The 20,979-nt window shown below is 41.1% G+C and overlaps 4 protein-coding genes across 4 annotated transcripts; 3 read left to right on the top strand and 1 right to left on the bottom strand.

The window, feature by feature from the left end:
- Nucleotides 1-230: 230 nt before the first annotated feature.
- Nucleotides 231-677, top strand: LOC147894880 (uncharacterized). The gene has a single exon (XM_087384229.1). The coding sequence runs from the start codon at nt 231-233 to the stop codon at nt 675-677; it is 447 nt and encodes a 148-aa protein (XP_087240355.1).
- A 4,776-nt stretch (nt 678-5,453) lies between these two features.
- LOC147894879 (uncharacterized) lies at nt 5,454-8,834 on the bottom strand. The gene is made up of 9 exons (XM_087384228.1): nt 8,778-8,834; nt 8,487-8,555; nt 8,296-8,372; nt 8,144-8,213; nt 7,913-8,062; nt 7,431-7,496; nt 7,186-7,330; nt 7,023-7,087; nt 5,454-5,633 (listed from the first exon to the last, which is right to left on the bottom strand). The coding sequence occupies exons 1-9, from the start codon at nt 8,832-8,834 to the stop codon at nt 5,454-5,456; spliced, it is 879 nt and encodes a 292-aa protein (XP_087240354.1).
- Nucleotides 8,835-11,482: 2,648 nt separating this feature from the next.
- LOC147894878 (uncharacterized) lies at nt 11,483-13,047 on the top strand. The gene is made up of 5 exons (XM_087384227.1): nt 11,483-11,578; nt 11,727-12,001; nt 12,096-12,324; nt 12,419-12,510; nt 12,804-13,047. Exons 1-5 carry the CDS (start codon nt 11,483-11,485, stop codon nt 13,045-13,047), a joined length of 936 nt encoding a protein of 311 aa, XP_087240353.1.
- Nucleotides 13,048-14,416: 1,369 nt separating this feature from the next.
- LOC147894877 (uncharacterized) lies at nt 14,417-15,188 on the top strand. Its single transcript, XM_087384288.1, has 3 exons — nt 14,417-14,643; nt 14,727-14,923; nt 15,008-15,188. The coding sequence occupies exons 1-3, from the start codon at nt 14,419-14,421 to the stop codon at nt 15,183-15,185; spliced, it is 600 nt and encodes a 199-aa protein (XP_087240414.1). The 5' UTR covers nt 14,417-14,418; the 3' UTR covers nt 15,186-15,188.
- The last annotated feature ends 5,791 nt before the right edge of the window (nt 15,189-20,979 follow it).

Below are 20,979 nucleotides of genomic sequence, written 5' to 3'. Positions count from 1 at the left end.
TGAATGAAGTAACTGAAAATCTATTGGACGTCTTTATGGTCGTTCACAAGAAATCAGCTCCATATCATCCGCAAGCCAATGGTCAAGCCGAAAGCACGAACAAGATCTTAGGTGCAGTCTTGACAAAGATAGTGAGCGATTCACGCACGGACTAGGAGATGAGGTTACATTCCGCAGTGTGGGCATACAGAGTAGCTTATAAAACGGCTATTGGAACTACACCGTTCAACATGGTGTTTGGTTTGGATGCCATATTGCCAATGGAATTCTTGATCCCAATGTTGCGAGTGGCTAAAGAACTACAATGGACAGGTCATGAACTGTCAGAACGACTAGATGAATTGGAACAGCTAGACGAAACAAGACTAGCTGCTGTAGCAGGAATGTACGCTTTGAAGCGAAGGCAGAAGCAATTCCATGATAGCCGGATCATGACTAAAGAATTGCAGTTGGGAGATTTAGTCTTGGTTTTTACTCTCAAAGAGCTCCAAGCTAAGTTTACCAAGCAAGGACATGGTCCTTATGTGATATCAGGTCTGTCATCTAGTGGGGCTGTCAAACTTTCAACGCTTGATGGCGAGGAAATGCCCAACTGGATTAGTGGATGCCGGATCAAAAAGTATAACATTCCTCTTACACAAACAGAGCTTGACCGCTTACATAAAGCGAAGTGGTGAAAAGAGAAAAGAAAACTAGTGGCTGAAATGGCTCAGGAAGAAGCCAAAGAGCGCGCAAACAAACGTAGAATGCGAAGGGTCATACCGTTAGCGAAAGGGCTCTTTAAACGCTGTGAGTTCAACATAACGACGGACGTAGTGGATGAAGAGTTAGAGGAAGAGACGCCTCCACTCTTCATTGTTGTCCAACTTGGGGACCAACGTCTTCCGACTTACGCGTTTATTGACGCGGGTGCTGATGGGAACACCATCTCTTATGAATTGTTCTCTCAACTTAATAACGTTGCACTTAAAGAAACCACGGCCATGTTTGAATCATTCACAGGTGAAAGTTAAAGCGCATGGCATGTGTGATTTGAAGTTGTTTGTTAGTGAGCTAATCTGTGGGGACAAGTTCTTTGTCACCCAAGTTGACATGCAGGATACTCCAATCATTCTTGGAAGAACGTGGCAAAGACATCACAATTGCTTCGTCAATTGGGAAAGAAGGTTGATACATTGTCAGAGTGCCGACAACAAATTGTGGGTACCGATACGACATCCCGACGAAGAGTATGCCACAACAGTGCGAGAATTGCCAACATCCTTGCAAGTCACAACAAGCTCACAAGCAACAACAACAATCGAGAAACAACAAAGCGAAGCAGCATCAGTGCTTCTCAAGCCACAGGTAAAACGACAGAACGCCACAAAAAAGAAAGAACAAGCAAAGCTCAAGTGGGTTTGGGTTAAGAAAGACGTGCCAAACAAAACACCTGAAAAGGAAACACAGGTATGTCAAGTCCCCAATCAACACAAAGCAGCTACAAAGCCAAAGCGAAAATCAACGACAATGGGCAAACAAAGGTGGGTTCCCAAGGCGTTACTCGAAGCTCAAAGGCATGCCGGGTACGTTTGGATTCCTAAGATTCAAAAACCATTGTCATTGCCACCCAAGAAGAATCATAAAGAAAAGACGAAGAAGCTTTGGACACAACAACATCGCACTACAAACTTCACGCAAACATTCAAACAAGTGTGGGTTCCGAAAGCTCAGCTTCATTATACGACAAATGGGTTGGCATATGTTCCAAAGAGTTTGGTTACAAGCTCTAAAATGAAAAAAGATGTTCTAGTCGGCGAGAAGTCTGGGAACCACAGAGTAGAGAACACGAATAAAGTCAAGCAAGTGTGGAGACCCAAACAAAGTTCTCAACCACTGAGCACATCGTCTGCAAAACCACGAGACACTTGGCCGAACAAAAAGCACAAACAAGTATGGAAAGTTAAATCAAAGCCAAGTGATGTTCAACCACAAGCGCACGTCACGAAGATAACCAACACAGTAAAGAAGGTTTGGCAACCCAAAAAGTGTCAACCAAAGATCGTGAGCACACAGGCTCCATTGACATCGCAAAAGAAGATACACTTCCGAGCATTGGACCTTCAACTCAAGCTGTTTGGCTTTAACTCAATGCTGTTACCACAACGTAAATGGTTGGATTTTGTCCGCAAGCAGCAAGGCTATTCCAAATTAGCTTCATTCGCGAAGTCAGCGCGTCCATGCTCAAGGGAAGTAAAAACTTCGAGGTCATTAAGGTGAAAAGCACCAAACGACAATTTTGTACATATAGTAGATTAGGATAGGTTAGAAATAGCCTCGTCAGCAAATGCCCATGGGACGCATTGTACCATGACCTTACTTCTTGCACAGCATGATTTTCCATGCATTGCTTTTCAACGCATATAGGGTCGCACTACATGACCATGCATTAGGCACGGATCTTTAACACCCTAACACACTCCTACGACCACAACCGATCGTCGCACGTAGTGCTTTGATTAGGTGGGGGGGAGCACGAGTGCGAGACAGGCCAACCGTGAGGATTTGTGTGTGTTATTAGAGAGCACTATAATCTGTACTTAAAGAATATGCACAAGTGCACACACACTGGGCAAGTAATGAAGAAGTTATTTCTCGCAGATTTTATTCTTTTTCTTTTGTTTAGTGGAAAAAAACAAGCCCAAATGCACTAAAAATGCACAAAAAGGCATTAATTTTTGACAAAAGTGATCATATGAGCTACTTCAAGAGCGAATTTGGTGTCTACAGCATACAGCTTGTTTGGTATATAATCACACTAATTTCGATAGGAGTAGGTATAATTTTTGAAGAGTTAGTGTAATTTTTACTATTTTTTACCATTTTTTGTCCTTTTTTCTAAAAAATTAATAAAAAATACGTCCAAGCTCAGAAAAAGAAACCGTCTTCAAACGCCAAATCCAGAAGACATATAAAGACCATGGGTAAAGATTGAGGCCATTCAGAGACAGTGCGACGGGAAGCCGTAAGTGGCCGGAAATTCAAAAAGATTGAGCAAGCGTCAGCAAAGCTAGACGAACAGCACATACAGTCAAAGTTGGGGTTTTGCTAACCATTAGAGTCACTGGTAAGGTCAGAATGGGCATGTGAGAAAAGTGTATGTGGGGTGAGAGCACTTATAAGCCAATTCACTAGCTCATTTGCTTTATTCTAAGTTTGTGAGAGCTTTGTGAGATTTAGTGCGCATACCTTCCGTGCCTTATATCTCTCACACCGCTCTACCGACCTTAGAGCCCACTCACACATGTGTTCTAGACACTATATAGGACATATTTAGAGAGCGTCACCGCCGATCTGCCACTAGGTGAGCAGATCTGAGCACGGAGAGTGCACGCAGCACACAGCACTTCCGGGAGCTCTAGAGGGCGCATCGGGCATCAGGTAAATATCAAACCTTGTCCATTTAGTGTATATAACACATGCATATGCACAAATAACAAAAAAAAACACCTACGCCAAGTGAAATGAGCAAAAAGGCTCAAGTCAGGCGTGTTTGTCTCAGCCTGCCAAAAAGTATCAAAAACCCAAGTTTTTGGATTCACAATAGCACAAAAAGCTAATAGGGGACCATAGGAAGCTAAGGGAGTGCAAAAATGACAAAAAAATGCAAAAATGTAGAGGTGTGAATCAGGCGCGCCTGATTCACATGTGGGCATCTGGGCACCAAATCCAACTTTTGACATCACCACCAGGTTCCACACCTCTTATATAGTGCACATAGTGATTTCCAAGTGTTTCCCATCTCTCAAGAGGTCAAAACAAGCAAATTTAAGTCGGGCACACTCCGAAACACACAAACTCAGATCTGGAGAGAGTTAGTGGTCCAATTCAAAATCTAACCACATGGCGGGGTAGAGCTAACATAGGTGGAACTAACCATGTCAAAATTCCTGAGTTTCCACCCCAGATCTGGCCTAGATCTGAGATTTTCACAAAAGACGACAAAATAGAAAAGCTGGGGTTTCACTGAGCTTTAAGAGTTCAAACTTGACAAGAATTGAGTCAGGGCATAGGGTGGACATGTCCAACAAGCAAGTGTGAAAAATTTGCAATTTGGAGCCATCTTGACCCAGGCGCGCCTGATTCACCAGGTGGGATTTTGCCAGTTTTGGGCATCACAGGCCTTCAGACACCTTGGGGGGACCATGCACTTTAACTGACAAAGATGGAGAAAAAGTCCAAGTCAATATCACCGCCGACCTGGTGGTACGAGCTTTGAGGATTAAAGAAGGAGAAGCAAATGCTACTTTAAAGCTAACAACTAAAGACAGGGCATCTACATTCACTGCAGATAAGTACGACACGACGTACACAGAGCTCCGTGTCCCGGAGGTTAAGCTGGCACTGCAAGTGCACCAGCAGTACTTTCACATGCTGAGGCCAGGCCGCTACACACAGCCAGATAATCATATGGCATACATCTTCACCAATGCCTACCGAAAACAGAAAACAATCAGAGGCAATTGGGGAGAAAAGATCCTCAAGGATTTAAAAAGGTCGGCCCTCACTAAAAGCTACTCCCACAAAAATTATATGGGCAACGGCACCGTGCTCACGCTAATTGCCTATGAAGCGTTGGGCATGCGTGACCAGCTCCGAGAGCTTCAAGATGATCAGGTTTTCGAAGAAATCCAAGAACGAAGACAAGAGGTACACGCCTCTCTCAGGCCACGAGCAGCTGTCCAAGAACCAACCCAGCCAGAGGAGCAACAAGAGGTTGCTCATGAAGCTGAAGCTGAAGAAGAACGACGAAAATTTATCCGACTGGGAAAAATTCGAGTGGAGATCAAGTCCAAAGAGAGCCGAAAAGGAAAAGAAAAGGTGTTCTCCGAAGAGCATGAGTTTCAACGTGTCAAAGAAACCATTGAAAGAGAACAACCACAGAAGAAAAGGCGCACCGCCGAGGTCGAACAGACAACAGACGCTTTAGACTATCGCCATTTGACTTCATCTTTTTGCTTATTCACTGTGAATACCTCAAATTTCAAAAAACCAGATCAATAAGCAAGACACTAGTGTTACCTCAAAGAAGGTTCTTACACGTTACCATGAATACCATTGAAGCAACAAAAGTCCTCGGTTTTCCAATTTACATTACATTACCATGATGGCCCCCGGTACTTGGTTTTCTAATGGATAGATATGGGAGCATCATGTCTTATGCAACTCTAAGCATGTTCATTGTTCACATTTGGCTTCTACTGTAGAATAGAAGTGATTGGCATACCTTACATAGTTGTGCAATACAAAACTAGGCTTAAGCCTGAACCTTGGCCTTGTAATCTAAATAATCCCTTATGATCTACGAGCCTGGATTTCTGTACACAACCCCCGACCCCTCCCCCCCCCCCCCCTGGAAATATGGTCATCTGCACAAAGAAAACGGGATAATGTTTGTCACGAGATGTCATTTTTCACCCAGACATGAGCGATCTACCTAATTTATTAGCATTAAAGATTTCTTGCTCATCCATAGCAATGTCTCTGTTTACATGTCTATGACAATCAACTAAGAAAATAAGAATAACCTGCAACGACTCTGACAATCGTGAAGCAAATTCACGTGCAGCTTTCATTGAATTAATGAAATCACTCTGCAAAACCACAAGGTCATTGAACAAGATACTGAATTCATCTTTTAAGAAGGCAAATCTTACTCATAAACTTGGACATCAGTTATCTTGTTGCTTCTCAATCTGAAAAAAAATAGAAGAAACATTGCACATCCAAAACAAATTTTGAAGTCAGCAAAGTTGAGACTTCAATTACAACATATAAGAACCTACATATAAGAACCTACAAATGTTCCTTTAAACTCAGGACTTTTGGCTGTGAAGCTTATGCACATGTGCCTAAGGAGTGATGTGGTCTTTAATGAGATTAAGATGCATAAACAGCCAGTTAAGGCCCAAAAAATCACATTCTCTGATGTTTCCCCTCCTATGCAGACATCTCAAGAGCCTATTGTTCGGCAAGTTAATGCTCCAGTTCATAGAGCTACTGAGCATGCTAGCACCAGTCAACCAAGCAGATCTCAGGGAGTCTCACATCCACTAGAGCAGTTTACTCCTAGCCTAGATTTGCAAAAGCCCCTGCTGTGTGGTGTGTCTGGGCTTATCTGTGAACACGAGGGGCTCACAATAAACTCCTCTACAAGTTGGGACCAGAGTCTCGATGTCCTCCAAATATTTAAGTTATTACTACTATGTGGAGACCCACTCCTAAAGATAAGCCATGGTGATTGGATGTTTCTTGAGTGTAAAGACTATAAGAATCAAATAGGCATATCTTTATTAGCTTGATGAAGAGTAAGGTTCCATCCCCCATGAGACCCAAGTAATGGCCAAGCTATTCTTCAATTCTCGCATGGGGAAAATGCCGAGAAAGCTCAAATTGTGGTGGTCTAGACCTTTCTGGATCTATGCGGAGTGCGGACCTACCTCATTTTATTTGGCAGATCTTTGTGGGGAGCTATTTGCTGATTCCGGTGAATGAGTTTTGCCTTCGACATTATTCTTCAGTCTACCCCCCATGTTTCCACTCTTGGAGCATGTTATTTTATATGTAGCCATTTCCTTTGTCAAAATGTTTCTGACAGTAATATGCTTGCATAAAATCAGTGTATGTGGCTATAGACAGTAGTACGTTGACTCTGACGTTTTTTGCACACTGAGTTTCTTCCCATTGGTTTTTGGCTTCAATCTTTCAGTAGATAATGTAACGAATCTTTCAGAATCATCCCCCCAAACCACTGCATGGACGACAGTTTTGGACTTACATGAAACAAAAGGAAAACCAAAGCTTGAGGGCAAGCAAGAGAAACATCACTAAGCGTACAGTCTCAGCAAGCCCAAGGGACTGCACATTGCTAGTTTCTTCGTACAATGTGCTATATGTATGTCAGGCTAAAATTGGTTTCATTACGAATATCCTTTAAATTAAAAAAAATGCATAATTTACATAGAAAAAAAAAACTAACTCACCTGCTTGTTTAATGGAGTATGGTAAGTCCTGAACTCAGATGCCTTGATAATGCCATTTTCGTAACCTATTAAATGATCAAGTCAGCCCTGTTTTAATATTTATCTGCAAAAGCCACTAATTTCAATACTAAATGAGCCTCAGAGCTAGAAATTTGATACATACCATTCAAGTTTATGCTACTTGAATATGCGCCCACACCACCCTTGCTGCAGTCTGCAGAAGGCAATGCATTCAAGAACCATGGAAGCTTCTCTTTAAATTGGGTTGTGGATGGTCGTCCAGCAGATAGGTCCGAGTGTAAAAAGCACTGTTGCATATAAAACATTGAGATGTATGCCCTCTTCGTCTTTAAAATATAGAATTAAAAAGAAAGTCTGATGCAGTGATAAAATATTTCAAAAACATACTGTGGTGCAGTCTTGGCAGACTTCACTGACAGCACAATAATCCTCATCTTCAGGGCAGCAGGGAGGCTGGGAGAAAGCATAGAGCAGCACAGACACCACGTATTGATGAAAGGAAGTCATACAACATTCATGTTAAATTGGCTAAGTGCATTAAACGAAGGCTCTTTATGTTATTTTTTCATACCAACCAAGTAAGAATTGTTTCCCATTGCTACTTAAAAATTAAAAGTACATCTAGCACCAGCATACATAGCAATGCAGCTTATGATTTCAGCCTGAGCACTGCTCTCTGAATCGTGTGCTCTTGTATAAGCCTATATCTCTGCCTCGTGCAGTGTAACACATCTGTGCCAAGCTCTGATTCTATATGGAAATAATTGTTTGTTGTGTGCATTTGGTTTGCAGTTAGCTTGCTATCAAAAAGATGGCCCCAGCAAATGAGATTAAAGTAGGAGAAAACAATTATTGAATGAAGTGTTCACCTGATCATCAGGAGGGCAGTAGCTTCCATTTGTAAACTTCCGACAGCACCCAAATGCATCGGGAGAAAGCCATACAAGAAAATCATCCAGCCATGAAGCAGATGACTTGGCAATGTAGCTTTTCTCTGGTGACGCTGCTGCGCGAGATATCTGCATTTCAGACAGCACTTTCCATAAATCACACTTGCCTGCATATCTCAGAAATATTCATAATGAGTAGACGTGACAAACCTCATTGAGAAGTGACTTGGGACTGCATTGACTAATAGAACACAATAGATTCGTCTGGTTGCTCGAGGCACTGGAAGACAGGCAGGCTTGTAAGTGACAAAAAGAACAGCAGAGCAGAACATGTGTTGGTCAAAAAGGTCAAATAACCCAACCTGTAGTTGAAATCCTTAACAACAAAATATAAAGGTGGCCCAATTCGAAGATGCTCTGTGATATTGTTGAAGTAGCTCTGTAAAGGACAATGATAAGTTGAGAAGCCCTGAACTTCACCTTTTTGCAGGGGGGATGATAGATTTTTAAAACTGTTGATAAAATCTTGTAAATAAAAATGTATTTCTTGGACCTGAAGATAAGAGTCTCGAGGAAGAACAACTTGCTGCTCCAAACCAGGTGACACCCGTGATATCAAAGCCTGCAAAAGTGTACAAAAGAGAAAAGACTCAGTCTAGGTCACCAAGAGCTCACAGAACTGGAACTCTTTCTCACGAGTTAGCTGGATTTGGAGGGGCTAGGACTTGAAATCATGCATGCTTTGTCACCCCTCCTCACTGCTCATGTGTAGTTTCTCACCCCCACTTCATAGTATCTTCAAGTTACTTAGTAAGCAAAAGCCTGTTTGACCAAGAATAAATACAATTCTTTCCAACAAGAATTGGAGGCGTCCTTTTCTGACACAAATCACCGAAATCATGCCTGCTTTGTCACCCCTCCTCACTGCTCATGTGTAGTTTCTCACCCCCACTTCGTAGTATCTTCAAGTTACTTAGTAAGCAAAAGCTTGTTTGACCGAGAATAGATACAATTCTTTCCAACAACAAATGGAGGCGTCCTTTTCTAACACAAATCACCGATTGCTTACACTCAAACTTGTTCAGTGCAAAATCCTTTATGGTAATGGGGCATTTGCCACATCTGCAAGATTCTCATTAATGAAAATAGCATGCACTCCATTCTCACTTTTTCCTTTTTAAGAAAAGGGGAAGGCCCCCGAAAAAAGTCACAAGCAGAGTTTTTATCTATTGAGCACTATTAGTATGGACTTTGATTGTATCCAAATATGTCCCAATGATTGTAAACTCTATTGACATGACTACAAACATCATATAGAGTGTCCTCATTGTGAAGCACAGCAATATAGAGAAGATACCCTCCAACAAAGGTTCTTCGAAACTCTCCTATTTTTCCATGAAGTATTCTTTTTTCTTGAAATATATCTTGTCATTAGTCATAAGCCTGCCCGTAGGCTACAATCATCCCATGCTCGGAAGGGATAAAACAACAAAAGAGGTATTGTGCCCAGAGAGAAACTCGACCCCACCCACTAGCTAGGCAATCTCACAAAATTGAGTTGGGGAGGGGGAGGGGGGGAGGTGGCTGATACTGCCAAATACGGAAAGCCGCTGGGCCTGCAAAAGTCTCAGGAAGGCCACACACCACCTGTGCACCCGATTCGAGCTCCCCTACATCTGCTCGAACGGGCCTCTCAAATTATAGACGAACTCTGACCAGAAGTCCCTGACAGTCTCGGCGAGTGGAACTCCTCTTCCCTCGAAGACTGTATGGCATCACGCTCGCCATATGAACCAGGTCACTAGACTTCCAATCAGCTCCCAACGCTATGGCAGCTCTCTTCACCAGGGCTGAGAGCCGAAATCTAGAGCAGCTATCATAGCAGTCCTACCCCCCTATGAGCTGATGGCAATGCTGCCCACCTCCATCTCATGGGTCCAGAATTTGTATACCAAGCCCCTCCACCTTGGGTAAAAGTCCTCTGTCTGTCCCTCTAGGCATCAATCACAAGTAGGGTTATTGGAAACTCCCCAAAACTCCACTTTCTCGACATTTCACAGTCTCCATTTCCGTTTCAGTTTCTACCTTTCTCCTTACCTATAGTTACAGGAAGCTCGCTGAAACTCCAATTTCTTCCCATTTCTGTTTCTAATCTTGTTCTCACTTCCCCATTTCATATAACTATGACCGCAAGATCCTGCCCCGAATCTGCTAAGCCACTGAGCAATCCCATAAACAATTTAAGAACATGTTTAGGTGTATATTCATCGCGAGTTTGATGACATGGCATCAATCAATGATGTATGTATGTGCCCATAGATTCAACTTGGGCATGTTCCTGGATTCATCTAGGTATATAATTTAGTCGTATTAGCGGATATGCAGATTTCACATTGTGAAGTTTTCAACCGAGTTGCGGCCACTTGATATTGTGCTAATTCTTTCTATCTTTAACGGTGCATTTGCCCTATCAACTACTTTTTTGATGTATTAATTCTTTCTATTTGCTTCTTTCCTTAGTGCTAGCCTTCATTATGGCTGAGTCTGCCCTGCATCTCCAAAGGTTTGACAGAAACTCAATACGAAGGCCTTTGGGTGAATATATGCTTTTATGTGTGTGTGAGCATATCTTGATACAGAGATCTACACCCACTATTGGGGCACTGATGATGTTAGTGGGGATGTCGTAGTATCTAGTCCATGCTACGCATAATGGAGTTGATAGTTATATCTATTGGGCACTAATGATGTTAGTGGGGATGTCGTAGTATCTAGTCCATGCTAAACATAATGGAGTTGATAGTTATATAGTCTTGTGGTTGACTACCATGAGTATATAACACGCACATTTCTAAAAGGTGAATTTGGGCATGTTCCTATACCTAGATTCATCTAGGTATATAATTTAGTCGTGTTCGCAAACATGCAGATTTCCCATTGTGAAGTTTTTGCCCGAGTTGCGGCCAGTTGATATTATGGTAATTTTTTCTATCTTTAGCGGTGCATTTTCCCTATCAACTACTTATTTGATGTACTAATTCTTTCTGTTTGCTTCTTTCCTTAGTGCTAGACTTCATTATGGCTAAGTCTGCCCTGTATCTCTGCCAGAGGATTGACAGAAAATCAGTACGAAGGCCTTTGTGTGACAACTTGTAGATCTTAGAAGAGCACCCATGTACATACATAGGATTAATTTGATGATGTTTTTTCATACTAAGACATTAATATATATATGTATGTATGTATGTATGTATGTATGTCTATGATTGCATCGAAATTAATTCATAAGAGTATGATGTATCAATGGAGGACTACAATATTCTTACTAATTAATATTCTTATAATTAATCCTAGGTTGCTTGGTTTTATATATATGTATTTTTAATCGATTAATACAAACAATATATATACATACATACAAACATTGTGTAAGTATAAAGAGTTTTGGTTTGTATTTTATATTTAATTATATGTTGAAAGGACTTTTTTGGATTTCTTTACAGTATTTCTAGAGCGCATGTAATACCTAATATTGTGCATGAAGTATATATGTTTCAAAAATTCGGTGTTGCAAACAAGGAATCCATTCTTGAGAGATTAACACCTGAGATGAGGGAATGGGCAAAGGTAGAAATGACTGTGGAGGTAAGGTATTATCATGGTGTTGCGCCATGGTACAACACTCCTTGTGGTATTATATCCCAGCTTGTGTGGAAGGTAATTTTTATCACTTGATATTGTAGTAGTATATGAGAGTATAACTTTCAAGTCTCTAAAAGGTTATTTGTTGTAGGATGAATTTTCTGCCTTTATGTCTAAGGAGGTTGCCAAACTAGATGCTCTTGGTCTCAACGATGCTAAGAAGAAGAAGCGACTAGACAAGGCAATAAAAGTGGAGGAAGAACGGTTAAAGGACAGGGGCTATAAGTACCTGTCAATTGCTAACCCTCTTAATGGAGATGAATTCTTTAAAGTGTTATTTGGCATAAAATGGGATGATACAGGAATGTTGAAGATCACCAGAGACAAACTGTATTGTCTTACCAGCTCCAAAATTCCTCCTGAGAGGTGATAAAAACCAATGTATTGCCATTTGTGTGTGAGATACTCATTTTTTAAGCTCATTTGATTTGCACATTGAAATTTTGTTGAATTTGTCTAGGGGAAAAATCATTTTACACCTCATGAGTCTCACTAGATCAAAGGACCCCCAATATCCGCATTTCGGTGATTACAAGCTTTTTCAAGGCTACATGAAGAAGGAGACTTATTGGGCTCACCTTAATGGAGAGGCAACACTTATGATTGAGAGACTACAAGTAGAAGGTCCACTACGTCCAACATCTTTTGATGAGTTCTACAAGATGAGCATGAAAAATCATATTTTGCACGTATTGAAGAGGGCTCTTTGTCACTTGCTCGCATTACTGCAACATTGTAACATGGCTAGCATTCCTAACAACTTGTTTGTATTATTGTTGGCAGGCATTTTCTCATCTCATGGATGCTGTGAAATCATCCGATAATAGTGAAAAAATGCCAGAGCTCATATTTTCAACTAAGAGGGTTGTTTATAGGTTTGACTTCTTCTCTATAGTAGTCTTTCGTGTTTGTCAACAAAATTTTCAATTTCACTAAATCCCCTGTTGGGAGCCCTTTTAAGGGTGGTTGTTTTTTTGGGAAATATGCTCTCCGTACAAAGGAGACTCTAGAAAAAAAAATTTAAATTCGTCATGCTTGATCTTTCTCCTTTATACTCTTGCAACCCTTAAATCCCCTTTTGGGAGCCCTTAAGGGGTGGTTGAATTTTTGAAAATGAGCTTTCTTATTCTTCTAACCCATAATTTGATTGTGTTCATTCTATGTGTAGATGGATTGTGCAATGTGTAGAAAAGCATGTGATGGATGCAACTCCTTTTTACACACGAGATTGGATCAATGTGCATGATGAGAATACCATGTACTCTCCATCGTTGCTTGAGAGAAAATTGACAAGCTGGGAGGCTAATATTTGTCCTTGGTGGCTAGACTATCCAATGGGAGTAATCCCAAAGCAAGAGATTGAGTTGAGAGAGAGTACGTATTTGAATACTTGTGTGTCTTTTGCTACCTAGAGTATGCTTATAACTTTATGAATTTCTCTTTGTGCTTATGGATCTCAATTCTCATGTGTCAAGGGTTTAAGAAAGAAAGTGATGAGTACCTAGATGAAGCTCAAGAAGAGTCTGTCCCTCCCTCTTCTCATGGAGCTACTCAACTCACCATTGCATCTAGCTCGACTGGTACTCCTTTAGCATCAAATGCACCCGACAAGGGCAAAGGGCTCATGGAACCTCCAAGTACATCAAGGATACCCCCCACTTCCTCAGTGCCAAGCCCTATACCTAGATGAATCCAGGAACATTCCCAAACTCATCCTCTAAAAACACAACATAGTGCAGTTTCAATCTCATGATAGTCACTCACAAGGTTGAAAACCATAAACTCCATCATGCATAGCAGGGACTAGCTACTATGACATCCCCACTGACGTCATCAGCGCCCAACAGTGGGTGTAGACCATAGTATAAAAATATGCTCTCACACATACAAATCCACACACCCACACATACTTGAGCATCCATTTATACAAAGTCTTCGTACTAAGTTTCTGTCGGCACTCCGGAGGTGAAGGGCAGACTCAGCCATGATGAAGGCTAGCACTAAAGGAGAAGGCTAATCAAAAGGTAGTCCAAAATCTCTTCATTCAAGCTACAACTGCTTGTGAAGTCTAAACATTTTCATTTTAGTCTCTCCCCAACGAGCATCTAAATCTAAATCTAGCTGATAGGGCAATGCACCATTTAAGATAGAAAGAATTATCACAATACCAGCAGTGCCAAGCCCTACACCAAATATGGAACCCCCTACTTCTCTTTTGGTAGCCACTACACCTCACATGACACCTCCTTCCTTGAAAGCCACTACTACATCTTCCTCGATGCGCACTTCTTCTTTTGTTGCAGAATCATCCCTTGGATGTGAGGTTTCGGAGAGGAGACCTATAACTAGATCTGTTGGTAAGTATGTTGCATTTTTGTAAGAGGTGTTATTTTATCGCTTTTAAAAGACTACAACGATTCCTTAATTTTAGGATTTCAATATCAAACCGTTGTTGATGCTCTACTTGTGGATGTCTCGCAAATCGATAAGGTTGCTCTTACAAGGTATTGTTGTATAAATAGTTCCACATCTCTTCATTTACATGTTTATTGTTTTTGTTTGTATAGTTTAAATAAATTTTTGGCGACACGAAAGCCAGATCTCTATAGCAAAGATGGTGCACCGTGTCGTGAGGTAGCCAGACTTATTTTTGCCGATTTTCCCACAAGCTTACTTGTGGATGGTCTACCCCTAGATCCATTTGGTGATACTTTTTTTTTCATTACACCAACGTATATTCATGGTAATATATTAAAAAATTGCCAACCTATTTTGCAGAGGACATGAGTGTTCCCAAGTGGAACACATTCTCCAAGGGTCTAGTTGTGGGGTGCATGGATCTCGCACGTGAGTTTTTGGCTGATGAGGGTTTTCTAGTGACCGTGTGCATGGCAGAGCACATTGGTGAATTCATTGCAGAGGCCACGACAGTGGGACTCATGCTTCTACGCACTTGGACCCTCATGTGCAATCAAAAGGCCTATCGACACCCATTGACCAGAGAGGCGGTGGGATAACATTTTTCGCTTTGTCACTCTAGAAGATAATGTTTTGTGTACTAATTCCTTACAGATATCTTGAAATTTTGCAGGTCCTTGATCTTACCATGTGTCTTTGGTATCGTATAGGGAATCCTGTGCCACGCTATGATAGAGAGGCTGGGGATAAAATTGCAGAGAGATTGTTTCCAGCAGATTGTAGCTATATCATAGATGATTGTGTCTTTCCCTTTCAGATTGATGGTGTTGTTGTTCGAGGAGGGGCAGAGAGATCGTCTTTGTTCTTTAGGTAAAATGCATGAGACCTTTTAATGTCCTTGTTGATAAGCTTCTATTTGCATAGTCACCCTAATTATATTTAAAAAATATATAGGTGGATACTGGCTACATTTACCGAACCCTACGACTATGTTTTGGATGTGTTTGCGGGGTGTGGTGGTCTAGGTCGAGCATGTGCGGAAGATATGAGACATTGTATGTGTCTTGAGGTGGATGATGTTCTCTTCGAAGGATGTCTATCCAACATAGCATGTGGACCAGTCACATGTTGACACAAGCAAATTTGGACATTTTCAGGGTCTCATTTAGCGTGCATTTTGGACATGATTTTTTATGTCAATGGATTTTTGGTTGCTTTTGCAACTTGATCATGTGATTTTTTAGTGTGTATTTCGGACATGATTTTTTATGCGAATGGTATTTTGATTTTTTATGTAAGTGTATTATGTGATTCTTTTCATGTTATACAAAGCGTGGGAGTTATCTAAACATCCTTGGTTCATGGTCATGATGCATTTTTTCCCATAGATTTCAGAGACACAGCCATCATGTGTTCCCCTAAGATGAGGGACCTTAATCTATACGCAGTCTGGTCTTAATCTTTGGAAAGCTACCCGACTAATCGGGTCCACCCTACCGTAGAAAGGTGCCCTCAGGGCGACCAGTCTCCCACTTTCCTCATATTCCAATCCAAACAAATTTTGTTTTCTAATTACTAGTACATTGTTTGACATATACATGCAGTTCCTTGATTATTCCCGTAACAGTGTTCATTAGAAAACAGCCCTTCATGCATCTTCAAGCATTTAACTTGAAAAAACAGTACAATTTAATTGAACAAGAACTTCAAAACATATCGACACAACTTGATGGAGTTTCTCAGATAATCCCTATGAAGGAGGATTTCTGGCCCCAAAATAGGGTATTCGGAGAGTCTAGAATCCGCGATAGCCTTCCACACTCAGCCCACATGAAACCTGGGTGAGTAATCACACTCAGCCGATAATGCTGCCTCGGCGAGTAACAACACTCAGCCCGCAAAAACCTGGGCGAGTAACCACACTCAGCCCATGGACGAGTAACAACACTCAGCCGGAATCCTTCCTTGGCGAGTCATAGCCTGGAAAATCCATCAATTTCCATCAATATCCCATCCATCCATCAATTTCCATCAGTATTCCATCCATCCACATAGAGATTCACAAGTACCACAATTAACTTGGAATTTGAAATAGGCATTCCACACAGCCAATTAATTTGATGTGAGAGAACAGATGCTAGTCTCGTGATTGACATCGTCAATCGTTTTTGGATAGTGTCTCTTTCAAGATCCTTCTTAGATTATTTCTAGGTCTATGTATGTAGAACTTCAATTGTTTTAACAAAACTTGAAGAAAAACCTGGTTTAATCCATCCATAGGTATCACTATAGGTGGTGATACGTTGGTCACTTGCGCCGCTGCCGCAATTGCCGTAGTAGCTGCTCCTTCGTTTACCTCAAGATTTCCTCCTTCTGCTGCCACAGGTACTTCCACTTGAGGAGGTGCTGCCGCGATTGAGCGTGTATTCCTTTGTGGAGGCATCTTATCGATGTCCCTTAGGAGAATGCCGCTGCTGATGGTGATGGAGAGCTTCGTTCTTGGAGGAGAGCTTCCGCGCTTGGCCTTTACTATGTGCAATAGGGTGCCCCAAGGGTCCCTTTTATAGATCCGGTGGGAGCTCCAAAAAAAGCAGGAGTGAAAATAGGCGCCAATTTCTAGAGAGGAGGTGTGCTTTTGTTAGCCGCCACATCAGCCCTTGACCATCCACTTTTAGCCCTAGCCCTAATCTTGGTCAAGGTTGACCTTTTTTACCTCTTTTTTTGGAGAAACCCTAATTCTATCCTTGCTCCCCAATTTCCACCCTTATTTCAGCCCTAATTCTCATTTTTAATTAATTTAACGTACCCGAATATTAGAAATTACCCGTTTAAACGCTCTACGTACTCTCGAAGTCCAAATTTGACGTGGGTGGGTGCATTAGAAAGCTAATGGTGTTCCTTTAAGCTCGGGTGAGTTAAAATACAATGAAATATTATCCGTAATACTTTATTGTAAAATTTTTGTTCCCGCAACTAAGCTTTTTATGCTTAAAATACTCCCGAAATTCATTTTGAACGGGGAGATATGTGTTCGAAAGCTAGAAACGATCCCGAGATCAATTAATGAAAACAATTGCATAAAAATCCACTCTATCTTTATTGATATTTAGAAAAAAATACAATTTACAAATATTCCCGTAAAGATACGGTCGGTACCACTAATGTGGTACATTACATCCTCCCATAGTTAAAAGATTCGCGATGTCCTCATATGGAGAACAGCTCTGGAAAGTCTTTAAGTAGAGACGATTCTTCTTCCCAAGTAGCTTCTTCTGCACGGAAGTCTTTCCATTGCACAAGATGATCGCGAAGGATCCTATTCCTTAAGATCCTTTCTCGAGTTTCGATGATTTGCTCGGGTCGCATTTGGAGAATCCCTTGAGAAGGTAAGACCACTTGTTCATCATCTAGAACATGGTCGTCACTAGGGATATAAGCCCTCAATAGACTGACATGGAAGACATCATGAATCTTCAGATGATCTGGAAGCTTTAACTTGTAAGCTTGGTTCCCGATTCGCTTGAGAACTTCATAAGGTCCGCAGTATCTTGCGCTTAGCTTCTTGTACTTTCCAAGAGATAGGGAACTTCTCTTAGGACGTACTCACAAAAATACTTTATCGCCTTCTTTAAATGTTCTCTCAGATCTTCGTGGTTTGCATAATGTTTCTGCCGATCTTTGGCTACCAGAATATCTCTTCGAAGAGCCTAAACTTGCTATTCCATCTCTTCAAGCATTTGCTTGGATGCTTCCACCCTGATTGTAGAATTCGAAAAGTTCAAGGGTGATAAACACTCTTGTCCACAAAGTGCCTTAAAAGGTGTCATATCAATGCTTGAATGATAAGAAGAGTTATAGGCGTATTCGGCTAGTGGTAAATACTGAATCCATCTCTTTGGTTCACGATTACAGTAAGCTCTTAAGATGTCTTCAATCACTTGATTTACCCTTTCAATTTGCCCTTCGGTCTGGGGATGGTAAGCTGTGCTAAAGCATAGCTCTGTCCCAATTGCTTAGAATAGTGATGTCCAAAATTTCGATGTGAACTTTGCATCACGATCACTCACTATTCTCTTTGGCAAACCATGGATTCGATAAATCTCCTTAACAAACAATATGGCTACATCAGCTGCTGTATAGGTTGTTTTTACAGGGATTAAGTGACTAACTTTGGTCAGTATATCCACTACAACCATTATCGAATCGTAGCCACCTTGTACTGATGGTAATCCTGTAATAAAATCCATACTGATACATTCCCACTTCAATTATGGAATGTCCAAGGGTTCTAATTTTCCAGGTAATCTGACCCTTTCAGCTTTAGTTCTCTGACAAGTTAGACAACTTCTAACATAATTCAGTATGTCCTTTTTCATGCCCGTCCAGAAGTAACTCCTTCTGACTGCATTTAGAGTCTTTACATAACCTGGGTGTCCTGATGATATTCTATCATGAGCTTCAAACAGGATCTGCCTTTGCAAATCCGGATCTTTCGATATGCATAACCGTTGCCTATAGTATAAGCAATCGTTATCCAAGGCATAATAGGTTATTAAGGCCTTGTCCTTTTCCGAAAGTCCACTTGATTTAATGATTTCCATTAGCCCTGATATTCCTGATCATTAGCTGCCGCTTCCTTAGTCTTTTGAATGATCGGGTTATTCACGATCGATATGGCCACAGCATAACTCTTACAGCTTAGTGCATCTCTGCGACGACATTCTCCTTGCCCGGTCGGTAGACTATCTCAAAGTCGTACTCATGCAGAATTTCAATCCAACGTCTCTGCCTCATATTGAGTGTCAGTTGGGTGAAAATCCATTTCAGACTCTTATGATCAGTTACGAGTCTGAACTTACATCCAAGAAGATAATGTCTCCATATCTTTAATGCGTGAATGACAGCTAAAAGTTCCAAATTGTGTGTTGCGTAATTCACCTCGTAAGGTTTCAACTTTCGAGAAGTGAATGCAACAGGTCGACCTTCTTGAGTAAGAACATCGCCTACCGCTATTCCGCTGGCGTCAGTAACAACTTCAAAGTCTTCAGCGAACTTTGGAAGCTTTAGGCATGGTACAGAAGTAACAACTTCTTTTAGCCGATCAAAACTTGCTTGCAGTTTCTGCTCCCATACGATCATTATCCCTTTCTTTAGTAATCCAGTGAGTGGTGCTGCAATGATCACATAATCCTTGATGAAAGTTCTGTTACCATCTTGTAATTCCTGAAAATCCTTGAATTTTGCTTACGTTCCTTGGAATTTGCCATTCCATAATATCCTTAACCTTGGACGGATCTACTGAAATTCCTTCAGGTGTTACTATAAATCCAAGATATTCTATCTGAGAAGAGAAGAACGTACACTTGCTCTTCTTTGCGTACAACTTATGTTTGTGAAGCATTTGCAGTACTTTGCGCACATGTTCTTCATGTTCCTCAATCGTCTTTGAATAAATAAGAATATCGTCGAAAAATACTAACACGAAGTCATCCAGATAAGGTCTAAATATATCCTGCATTAACCTGTTAAAGGTCGCTAGAGCATTTGTCAGACCAAAAGACATGACAGTGAATTCGTAATGTCCATAGCAGGTATTAAAGGCAGTCTTTGGAATGTCCGACTCCTTTACTCTGATCTGATAGTATCCTGACCTTAAATCAATCTTCATGAACACTTGTGAACCATGAAGTCTATCTAATAGCTTGTCAATTCGAGGGATCGGATATTTCTTCTTGATGGTCACTTGGTTAAGTCCACGATAATCTATGCACAGCCTTAAGGTTCCGTGCTTCTTTTTCGTAAATAGAACTGGAGCTCCCCAAGGTGAATTGCTGGGGCGAATAAACCCTTGCTCCAACAGTTGTCGTAACTGTTCCTTAAGTTCTATCGCCTCAGGTAGAGACATCTTATACGGTCTTTTTGACACTGGTTCACTTCCCGGAATCAGCTCGATCTCATGTATCAGGACTAGACACATAGTCCTTCATAACCTCTTTTTTTGTAGAAACGGTTGGTTGGCCCGTTTTGAGACCACCACCGTTATGCTCATTGTATCAGTTATCTTTAGTCTCATAGACCTTCACGGTCTCCCGAAGACTTTAATAAACTTTCTTTCTTTCTTTCTTTCTGGAAGGTGGAAGATCTACGAGATCTTCAAGAAATACATCTGCAAAATCCTGTATCCACTTTGGTAACGTTCATTTGAGTTGTCGAAATCCTTCACCTTGTTTAGCTTGACGACGTAAATCTGTTGTCCTGCTCTTAAAGCTTTCAGCATCTTATCAGCCTTTATCAGTTGAGCTTTAGGTCTTCCGTTTTTCCCTTGAATCTGAACTTCCTGGCCATTCTTGTCTCTGAATGAGAAAGTTCCTTGCCCATAGTGAATGCTAGCGTGATTTTCTATCAGCCAGTCCATTCCCAAAATCCCATCATAAATTCCTACCGGCAGTAAAGTCCTGAAACTAGCTGACGTTCCTGGATTAACACTCAGCGTTTCAGTTACACGATACCACACTTCTATCGAGATAACTCTCTCAAAACAGGGTTTATCAGACTTCATACAAGAAAGTCAATTCAGAGAGAATCCACTAATTTATTAATCATAAAAAATTCTTGCATTGATTACAAGAAAGTCATTCCCTAAGGAATTCTTCTATGAGTTCTGAGGCTCTGAAAATGAGGTTCCTTTTCTAGGTTAAGCAAGCGATAATCTATCGGTAAAGTTCCTTCCTTACCTTCCTCCGTTACCTGACTACCTCCTTTGCCTGACTTGCTTCCTGACAAAAAGCCTATCGGCAGGTATGGTCCTCACAACCTTATCGTACACATAACGATTCTAAAGGATCCTTTGACCTTCATTTGAGATATGCTTATTCTCTTCAATAGTTCCCAAGAATATAAACAATCTCACAACCCTTAGCCTTTCA

This window comes from Dipteris shenzhenensis, chromosome 13 (assembly GCF_047967505.1).
Source record: "Dipteris shenzhenensis isolate YYH24624 ecotype China chromosome 13, Dip_SZ_1.0, whole genome shotgun sequence".
NCBI lineage: Eukaryota > Viridiplantae > Streptophyta > Polypodiopsida > Gleicheniales > Dipteridaceae > Dipteris > Dipteris shenzhenensis.
This window is presented reverse-complemented; position numbering and strand designations above follow the sequence as displayed.

Coding starts and splice junctions, on each gene's coding strand:
- LOC147894880 (XM_087384229.1), top strand. CDS start 231: ATGGTGTTTGGTTTGGATGCCATATTGCCAATGGAATTCTTGATCCCA.
- LOC147894877 (XM_087384288.1), top strand. CDS start 14,419: ATGAGTGTTCCCAAGTGGAACACATTCTCCAAGGGTCTAGTTGTGGGG. Junction 14,644..14,726: donor ACCCATTGACCAGAGAGGCG/GTGGGATAACAT, acceptor GAAATTTTGCAG/GTCCTTGATCTTACCATGTG. Junction 14,924..15,007: donor AGATCGTCTTTGTTCTTTAG/GTAAAATGCATG, acceptor AAAAATATATAG/GTGGATACTGGCTACATTTA.
- LOC147894879 (XM_087384228.1), bottom strand. CDS start 8,834: ATGATTTCGGTGATTTGTGTCAGAAAAGGACGCCTCCAATTCTTGTTG. Junction 7,088..7,185: donor AAGTAGCATAAACTTGAATG/GTATGTATCAAA, acceptor ATCATTTAATAG/GTTACGAAAATGGCATTATC. Junction 5,634..7,022: donor ATACTCCATTAAACAAGCAG/GTGAGTTAGTTT, acceptor GTGGTTTTGCAG/AGTGATTTCATTAATTCAAT.
- LOC147894878 (XM_087384227.1), top strand. CDS start 11,483: ATGTTTCAAAAATTCGGTGTTGCAAACAAGGAATCCATTCTTGAGAGA. Junction 11,579..11,726: donor AGGTAGAAATGACTGTGGAG/GTAAGGTATTAT, acceptor TATTTGTTGTAG/GATGAATTTTCTGCCTTTAT. Junction 12,511..12,803: donor ACTAAGAGGGTTGTTTATAG/GTTTGACTTCTT, acceptor TTCTATGTGTAG/ATGGATTGTGCAATGTGTAG.